The 10,321-nt window shown below is 37.7% G+C and overlaps 1 protein-coding gene across 1 annotated transcript; it reads left to right on the plus strand.

Moving 5' to 3' along the window:
* The first annotated feature begins 2,901 nt into the window (after positions 1-2,901).
* On the plus strand, positions 2,902-3,780 carry LOC115963971. The gene has a single exon (XM_031083245.1). It carries the CDS (start codon positions 2,902-2,904, stop codon positions 3,778-3,780), a length of 879 nt encoding a protein of 292 aa, XP_030939105.1.
* The last annotated feature ends 6,541 nt before the right edge of the window (positions 3,781-10,321 follow it).

Here is a 10,321-nt window from a genome sequence, read left to right on the forward strand (position 1 = left end):
ATACATCAGCCCACCAATATCACAAAAAGCCAAACCAAACCTTTGCCAACCAAAACAACGTGGGTCAGAATTCCACGTGACAAACAAAGCAACCCAACTGACGTGCTCATGATTGAGAGAAAACACAAAAGAAGCGATGAGCCTGAAGAAGGTAGCCGTCCCACAAAAAAAATCGCAGTGCCTTATGAGAAATCCCCAGAAGCTTGCCCAACAGTGGTGGCTACGAGGCAGCCCCACCGACACCAATGAACAACATAAGCTGGAACTGCCGTGGTTTGGGACGACCATGTGCAATTCAGGAACTCACCGAGATGGTGAAAAAATACGCTCCCACAATTGTTTTCCTCATGGAAACAAAATCCAAAGACAAATAGGTGAAGAATTTAAGGGTAAAACTGCAACTAGATAATGTCCACATAGTCTTTAGACTCAATACTGGTGGTGGCCTTGCACTGTTTTGGAGTAGAGATATCAATCTACACATGCTAGATGCAACACCCACTTACATTGATGCAATGGTGAACCCAGGAATGGATGACGCCTGGTGGTTTACAGGATTTTATGGAAACCCTATAACGACCAATCGGGAACACTCCTGGGCACTACTTAAACATTTAAGCCTCAAAATGGACCTCCCTTGGATTTGTACGGGAGACTTCAATGAGATTGTCAGAGCAGAAGAGAAACTGGGTGGTACAATGCGTCGGGAGAGACAAATGATTGAATTTAGAGAAGCTCTTGACTTCTGCAGATTCCAGGACTTGGGTTTTGTCGGCTCTCCGTTCACATGGTGCAATAACCAGTTTGATGGTACAGTGACTTGGATTAGATTGGATAAAGGATTAGCAACCAACCCTTGGATCCAAATGTTCCCATCAACCAGAGTTCACCATATCTCAGGTTCGCTTTCGGATCACAGCCCTTTATGGATTTGTATTGACGATGAAAATGCCCGGTTTTACAGGAAAAGAAAACCTTTTAGGTTTGAAGCGGTTTGGATGAGGGATGAAGGGTGTGAAGCAGTGATAAAAAAACTCATGGGAGGACCATGCAATTGAAAATCCGATGGCCAGAGTGGCAAAAAAATTAGAGGCATGTCGATTATCCCCTCAGTCTTGGAGTAAATATTCTTTCGTCAACATCTGTCACATGCTACAACAAAAGAAAAAATTGCTAATGCAGGCAGAAGCAAAATCCATGAACGGATCCAACCATTCCCAGGTGAGAATTTTGAGGGTTGAGGTACATGATTTGATGGCCGAGGAAGAGTGTCTATGGCAGCAAAGATCAAGGGTGAATTGGCTGAAAGCGGGGGACCTTAACACAGCGTATTTCCATAGTCGGGCAAAACAAAGAAATCGAAGAAATTTCATATCTAAACTGACCATTGATAGAAGTTGTGGAGGATGAACAGAAGATCGGGGAGGCCTTTGTGCAATATTTCCAATCTATTTTCCAGTCAGCCAGTCTAGTCGGGTTTGATCCAATCCTTCAAGGGATTGAGTCCAAAGTAACACCACAGATGAATGCCGACCTAACTTGGCTTTTCTCAGCCTTGGAAGTGGAGCAAGCACTTAAGCAAATGAAACCTATGACAGCCCCTGGACTTGATGGTATGCCCCCAATCTTTTACAAATCTTATTGGAATACTGTTGGGTCTGATGTTATAGACGCAACATTATCTGTCTTAAATTCAGGAATAATGCCTCCAAACCTAAACCATACTTTCATTACCCTCATCCCCAAAACAAAATCACCAAAAAACCTAAAAGATTACACCCCATAAGCCTATGCAATGTCATATACAAAATAATCTCCAAAACCATAGCCAACCGACTCAAAAAAATCCTCCCTAAACTGGTGTCTGAGACTCAAAGTGCCTTCATGTCAGACCGTCTCATAACGGATAACATTCTTGTTGCCTTTGAAACACTCCACCACCTAAAAAACAGGAGAAAAGGCAAAAAAGGGTTCATGGCTCTAAAACTTGACATGAATAAAGCATATGATAGAGTTGAATGGGATTTCTTGGATAAAATCATGGAGAGATTGGGGTTTGATGGAAAATGGAGGAATCTAGTGGGTTGCTGTTTTCATTTAGTCTCTTTCTCTATCATGATTAATGGAGAGCCTCATGGATTTTTTCACCCAAGTAGGGGTCTCCGTCAAGGAGACCCTCTATCACCTTACTTATTTCTTTTATGTGCAGAAGGTCTTCATTCCTTAATACAATAGGCAGCTGACAACGGAGAATTACATGGAGTGTCTCTTTGCAAAGAAGGGCCAAAAATCACCCACTTATTCTTTGCAGATGACAGCTTGCTCTTTTGTAGAGCCAATGATACTGATTGCCAAAGAGTGATGAATATCCTCACAGTGTATGAAGAAGCGTCAGGCTAGAAAATCAACCGTGGCAAAACACAATTATTTTTCAGCACAAATACTCAAGAAGACATCAAGAATAGGGTGAAGGACTTGGTGGGGGTTGAGGTGGTGACTCACTATGAGAAATATTTGGGTATGCCATCATTTGTCGGGAGAGCAAAGAAGGAAACTTTCAGCTATATTAGAGAGAGAGTGTGGCACAAAATCCAAGGTTGGAAAGAAAAACTCCTATCACAAGCAGGCCGGGAGATCCTAATCAAAGCTATCATCCAAGCAATGCCAACCTTCACCATGGGGTGTTTCAAACTCCCCAAAAATTTGTGCAAGGACATTGAAGCTTTGACTAGAAAATTTTGGTGGGAGTATTCGGGTGAGGTAAGAAAAATCCATTGGATAGCTTGGAAAAAACTTTGCTTACCAAAATTACATGGTGGTTTGGGCTTTAGGGAATTGGAAAAATTTAATCTAGCTCTCCTAGGTAAATAGATTTGGAGATTAATTCATAATACCGATTCCATGTTCTACAAATTCTTCAAAGCAAGGTTTTTCCCTACGAGCTCGGTTCTTGAAAGTGGGGTAAAATCCAATGGGTCATATGCTTGGCAAAGCATTCTCAAGGCAAGGGAGGTGGTTAAGCAAGGAGCATATTGGCGGATTGGGGATGGTGCTTCAGTGCAAATTAGGGGTGACAAGTGCCTACCTGACATGTCAACAAAACATGTCATCTCTCCCCAAAAAAACCTCCCTATGAATGCAAAGGTATGTGCTCTTATTGATGAGGATGGCCCAAGGTGGATTACAGAGCGAGTAACTCAGGAATTCTTTCCCCATGAAGCCCAACAAATTCTGGGCATCCCACTAAGCTCAAACCAGGTCCTTAACCTTCTCATTTGGGTTGGCACAAAATCAGGGAAATACACGACCAAGAGTGCGTACAAAATGCTGATGTCTAAGCCGGATTTGTCCACTCCTAGCCCATCTGATACTTCGGCCCAAACAAGTTGCTGGAAAAGAATTTGGTACTTGAATGTTTCAAATAAAATCAAGCACTTCCTATGGAGAGCTTGCCGTGAGTCACTTCCTACCAAAAAGAATCTGCTAGCCAGGAATGTCACAAGGAATGCACTATGCAAATGGTGCAATGAGGAAGTTGAGGACTCTGTTCATGCCTTGTGGGGCTGCCAAGTACTCAAAGAGGTCTGGTGGGAAGAAGAAATCCTTAGAAACCACCTCTCCATGCACTTCGTGGACTGTAGAGATCTATGGATTGGTATCACAAACTTAGAAGAACCAAACTTGGCTGAACGGTTTGCCTTTGTCGCCTGGAGTATTTGGAACAAAAGAAATGCCTCAGGAATGCATGGAACGTCCCTTCCATTTCATCTGCTGTACTAGGACATGCGAGAGAGATTACTCGAATTTCGTTTAGCTTAACAGCCTTCCATACCTGAGTTTAGGCCCGCAGGTGCAACACGTTGGTACCCGCCCCAGATATCACAGCACAAAGTCAATTATGATGGAGCTCTGTTCAAAGAAATCTGACAGGCGGGAGTTGGTGTAGTGGCCAGAGACACAGATGGAAGGGTGCGTGGTGCGTTCTCAGACAAAACGGTACTACTCGGAACAGTGGAGGAGGTTGAGGCCATCACATGTAGAGACGCCGTAAGGTTCGCTCTTTAGCTTGGACTTGTAGACATGGTGTTTGAAGGGGACTCTGAATCTATCACAACTGCTATCAACTCAGGCACTCGTTGCTACAGCTCTTTTGGTCATATTCTTGAGGATGTGAAAGCTTTGGCTTTGAACTTTGTATCAGCTACCTTTATACATGTAAAGAGACAAGGGAATGCCGTTGCAGATAGACTGGCTAAGGCTACTAAAAATATACCTTGTCCCCATGTTTGGTCAAATGACATCCCAAGTGATGTGCAACAGCTTGTTATTCATGACAGTATTCATTGATAAATAAAAGTATTGACTTGATTCTCAAAAAAAAAAAAAAAAAAAAAAAAAACTATTTAAAGAAAACTAATTGAAGGTTGATTCTCAAAAAATAAAAAGTTGAAGGTCCATGCATTGCATGGTTTTGATCATGAATTTAATGTAGCATAGATTGGACAAAAGTCTTGTATTAGAAATTATATTGTATATAAATTATAGTTTATAAAATATAGACAGATGAATAGATAGATATCTTAAGTAATCTTCCGTCATATGGAAGAATGATATAAAATGAAGGCAAACTAAATAATAAGAAAGCAAGGATCAACAAAAGAAATCTTGTAAAAGAACCTATTGTCGAAAAAAAAAAAAAAAGACAATGAATCACATAAACTAAATTAAAAACTTGTTCATAGAAATGTTGACATGAATTAGATAAGACTAGGACAATCAAATATTCAGATCTGGTTGTTATTAGAAGTAAGGAAGAAAGGGCTTGAAAATTCAAAACATTTAAGGGAGAACTCAAGATACATATATACATGGCCTCTATAAAAAGGGAAGGGAGTGCCAATTGCATCTCTAGCAAACTTCCTATATTTTGGTTCTGTTCGGAGATTCTGTTTGGAGAGTCAATAGTTACTTTTACTCTTTCCTTATGTATTTTTTCAAATGCAATTTTTAATAGACTCTCTATTCTTTTTTTATCCTATTTAAATATTATTCCTTTATTCATTGGCAACAACTAGATTTTTTAAATCTCGCAACAACAACATTTTTCAAAATCTCCAAGGTTCATATTTCCCAACAATTTTTTTAATGGTCATATTGTTCAAATGGTCATGCATTTTTAGAATAAATTGTAATTTGAAATTTATCAAATTTATGTTAGTATTTGTGCAAGTCCTTTAAAAATTCTATGTAATTTAAAATTTATCAATTTTATGTTAGTCTTGAAATTTATCAAACCCTTCTAATTTGGAATGAATTCTGTAAGGACTCGATTTGTAACGACCCAAAATGATATTGGGTTCACACGTAAAAAAGGCCCAAACAATATCATTTGTAGAGCATAGGTTTGAAAGGCTAGGCCTTGGTCACCAGACGGTGGTTTGTCGTGGTGTTCATATAGAATTAAATCGTATTCGCTCGAGGAGTCTTTCTCCTGGAGGCGGACTGGGAGGCTCTGGTTCTTGGACATTTTTCCCAGCCCCCTTTCTTGGCGCATCGACCTTCACATTATATGGCTCTTCTGGGTTGATCTTAGCCTTCCACTTGTTGATCAGGCAGGTGCCTACTTCAATACCTGTCCCATCAGCTGTCTCCCCTTGCTTTTTGTTAGTTGCGATGATCGAAATCGCCCTGTTCAGGCATCTTTTCTCATTAATATGGTTAGGATGTTGGCGGGTGCATTTAATGCGGAGGAGACGTATTTACTCTGAAACAGTTTCGCACCGTACCTCCACGTGGGTCCCATTCTGCTCGCATCTCCTTCAGGGGGCTTTTTGGGGGCCGCCTTCAACGAGATGTTGCTCTTCCCTTTGAAGTCTTGGAGTGCCGAGGACAGGGTCATCCTCGGCTGTACCCCCGGCATTTCGGCCTTTCCCCATTCGTCCTTGGCAAATACCCTCCTCGGCACGGGCCCTGAGCCCTAGTAGAGCGTGGGCCGGATCATAAGTTCCTTGGCCTCACAAATTCATTCATTAAAATTTCCCTAAAAAATCATTAATTGTTGCCTAGTTCTTATATTTTAGATTATTTTTATTATTTTTAACTTATAATTACGCCTTTCTATTTTTTTCTTTAAAAAAAAAAAAATTAAAGGATCAAGCCTATCTAATTTTTTAAAACTACAAATTTTCACTATATAAAAAAAAAGGAATTAATTCAACCATTTATTATCAACCACACATTTTCATAAGTCGAGCTTTGTCGAATAGTAAAAGTCAAAAGCTCAAGCTTGACTCGAGCTTGAGACAAGCCTAAAATAATTTTAGGGTTTGAGCTTGGCTTGGTTTGATTAATTAGTCAAGTTAAGCATGAGCTTAATATCAAGCTCAAACTCGAGCTCAAGTCAAGATTTTCAGCTCGAGATTCTACAAAATTACATTATCAAATGCTTAAATCTCAAAAAATAAAGTAAATTGATTGTGAACCAAAAAAAATTGGACCATCTCTAGTTCGTCTATAGTGCTGTCCAAAACTAGGAAGGTCGTCCAAGTGTGAGAAGGTTGTCCAACATGGAGTCACCTAGACAACCACCCAACACTTAGAAAATTTTCGAAGTAAATCTATATCCAAAAGCTCATAATTTGGACCACGTTCTACTATTATGAAGTAGGAGCAAAATCCTTATTCATCGCTCTAACTTCCCACTAAGTTCTTAACTTCTGATAGCAGTTGTAGAAGTTAAGTCTGAATTTTCTAACTTCCATCCACGTTGAGGAAGTTACTAACAAGTAACCACTCCAAAGTTCACTATAAAAGGACTTAGTCATATCAAATTAAGGTAAGTTCTCACCACTCATAGAATTGGAATTCCTGAGTTCAAGATAGAAAACTAACTTAAGTATCGGAGGGTTCTTGACTGGTTCAACCCGGTCATCTTTGATCTTATGCTTCTTTCTTTTTAGGCCTTCTAAGCAACCACAAGCCTATTGAAGGCCGAAGAATTCAGCCTACTGATTTTCTGTGCATCATCATAAACAAAAAAAAGAAAATAACATACTCGTTTTATTATGCTTCTAGTCCCACCTATCCATTATTCAAATTATAACTTTATAAAATTTTACATTCACGTAAGATGGTGAAGAACTAGAAAAAGACTTGTTTGTAACTATTGTGAATAGGAAATAACTAACATGTTTCATAACTTTACATTAGATGGTGGATGGGAAAGGACCATACGTGGCTCACTTAATTTTCTTTTTTAAAAATGTAACTAAAGTCTAAAGTGATGCTTGGTCAGTTTAGAGGGAAGGGAAAATTTTAAGGTAATAAGTAGTAGTCTCATATAGGTTATGTCATTATTAAGGTATGTGTAGTGAATTTATTTAGCAAACACATATCAAGCCTATAAATGAGTTTATGTTCGTCTTATTTTGTATCAAGCCTTATAGCTCATGAGCTTGTTCATGAACAATTTTTTTTTTTTTTTTTGCTTGGGCTTGGCTTGTTTATTATACAAGTTTAAAACTAAAACTCAAGCTTGGCTTATTTGTAAATAAACAAACATGAACGAGTTTTTTATCAAAACGAACTTGAGTTAATTATGAATGATTTGGTTCATTTATAGCACAACATTTTCACTCTTAATTTATTACTCAACCGTCTAGCCTTTACCGTTTCATTTACTTTACATTTTATGAGAGAGAGAGAGAGAGAGAGAGAGAGAGAGAGAGAGAGAGAGAGAGAGAGAGAGAGAGAGAGAGAGAGAGAGAGAGAGAGAGAGAGAGAGAGAGACTACAAGGCTAGTGGAGAGTTCTCTTAGTTGGATCCCTACACAAATATTTAGAGAGTAAAACTACAAAATAATGCTCCAATAGTCTCTCTAAATCGCACAAATGTTTTTTGCTAATGAACAGTCACTCTTTTGCTAATGAATAGTCTATCTAAATCGCACAAATGTTCATTAGCAGAACAATTTATCGCAATAAAAAAAAATTAGCCACAATCCATTAAAATATTCACCTCTCAAAGGCTATAAATCTTAATCGAATTCATTTCTCTTCCTCAAATGTCTCTAAATGGAGACACACAATCAAAACATAAAACACAATTTAGTTCTAATAAAAGTAATCAAATTAGAACAACAAAGTTGAATCATAACAAGTGTGGGGGGATGAACTTGATTTTGGGTTGAGGCCTAAAGGCCCAGGAGATCGTACTTTAAGAGATGGGTCAAGCCTAAAAATGTAGATAGAAGTAAGGACATCTGAGGAATAAAAGGCAACTCCCCGAAATAGGTCTCGTGGAGATTTGAGTTAGCCACCATTATTGAGGCTCTTATTTGAGGTAATAAGTAGGACTTATCCTACGATGAATACGTAAGGGACCATAAGTAACCAACTCTCTTTTTGGTCTGAGATGCCATCATTGCCAGACTTTCTTTAGGAAACATCCTAAAAGGATAAGGACCACAGAGGTAGTCACCTTCGCATTAATGAGATGTTTTTTACCTAAACTCTTCCACATTAAATGTAGATAGACTAGCTTGAATAGTGTACAAACCCCCAAAAGTCCTATTTTATGATGAAAGGGAGGCAGAACAGAGGGGGGATGTGACAAGAATCCAGAAAATACGGCTGGAAGCAGGCCAGCTGGGGAGATAAGGGAGGGAAATTCTACCTCATAGTTAGTTCTTATAAATTAATTGTGCGAGTCAACTACTTAGCCATTGTAATCTACTACAGTGTTTGTATTGGCTCACCCACAACAAGAAGAAGAAAAAAGACAAAGAATCCGATTTGACCCAAGTTTGGAAATCAAACAATTAAAAATGTTTCACAAATTTATTTTTGCATTGATAAATTTGTGGGTACAATTCTTTGCAATTAAATTCTATTACAACAAAATAATCCTCTGATTCAATCTCCTTGAAAAAGTCTTTGATTCAAATGTTATGCCAATGCAATTTTGATTTGAACACAAATGTCTTCCACCTTTGTTGGAAGATTGATTGAAGATCTTTGTAATAGAATTACAATGAATTTCTGACTATGCACTTATTAGAAATTCTTTGTTCTTTGTATTCTTCGAATGTTCTTTGTGTTCAAAGATTTGTGGTTGAAATTTTTTGGGACTTTAAAGGCTTGAATCCAATGAAATTTTGATGAATTAAAGTTTTTAAAGTTTTTGGAGGCTTTAGAACTTGATCCCAATAGAACTCTAAGAACTGGAAGAATGATTTGGATGAATGTTCTTCATTTTCAAAAATTTGTAGTGGAAGTTCTTCAGTACTTTGGAGGCTTGAATTCGTAGAGGTTTACTAATTTGTAGTTTCTCGGAGTTTCTAAAGGCTTTGAGCTTGATTCCAGTGAATGTTGAGATCTAGGAGGATGATTTGAATCATTTCACTTCGAATGCTCTTTGTATTCGAAAGTGAAAGTTCTTGGAGGTTTTAGAGTTTTATTCTAGGAGAGTTTCAAGGCTTTTGAATGCGTTTTCATAAGACTAAGGAGGACCTTTATTGATAAGAGTCTTAAGAAGGTTTGAAGACACATGATTGGTTCTCATTGATGACACGTGTCATGATTTAAATGGAAAGACTTTATGTTTTTCATAAGATTGAGGAGGACTTCTAGCCAAAGTGTCTTAATTTTAAGAGAAATGATATGTCTACAATATTTTCACAACAAATCTTAAGTGGCAGATTATTACTAGTTGTTATTGTTAGGGTAAAAAAATAATCTTAGTGTTAGGTTCAAATTTGAACAAATAACAACTAATCATCTGTGATTTGTTGTAAAAATATTGTGAAAGTAGCATCTTTCTAATTTTAAACAACACATGGCAATTTTTAGTTAGACTACTTATGTCATTTAAAATTAAAATATCAACATGCGTTGATGTGTGATTTATTTTTAGGTTTTCACAATGACTTGATAAATTTCCATTGCTCTCTGACAATAAAAATGAGACCCACTAAGTCACACAAGCCAACTTGTATAATTGTTGGGAATGAATAAAAAAAGAATAAAAAAATAAAATTAGAGAAATGATAAAAAGTCTGTTAGAAAATGTAATTGAAAAAGTAGATAGACAAAAGAAAAAAATAACTAATGACACTCCAAATAATACCAAAATGTAAAAAGTGTGGTGGAGATGGCCGATTAAAGATCATCAAGTCCAACTAAGAGAAATCAAAAGAAGTTAGCAAGTTGATCCACCACACCAGATCTCTTTTCCACTCGGACCCATAAGTTAAGTTCTCTTCTTTCCCCCAATAATAATATTGTTTGCTTAACAGCCGAACGATGTTTTCTATTTTTGTTGG

Source organism: Quercus lobata, chromosome 2, assembly GCF_001633185.2.
Source record: "Quercus lobata isolate SW786 chromosome 2, ValleyOak3.0 Primary Assembly, whole genome shotgun sequence".
NCBI classification, from domain to species: Eukaryota; Viridiplantae; Streptophyta; class Magnoliopsida; order Fagales; family Fagaceae; genus Quercus; species Quercus lobata.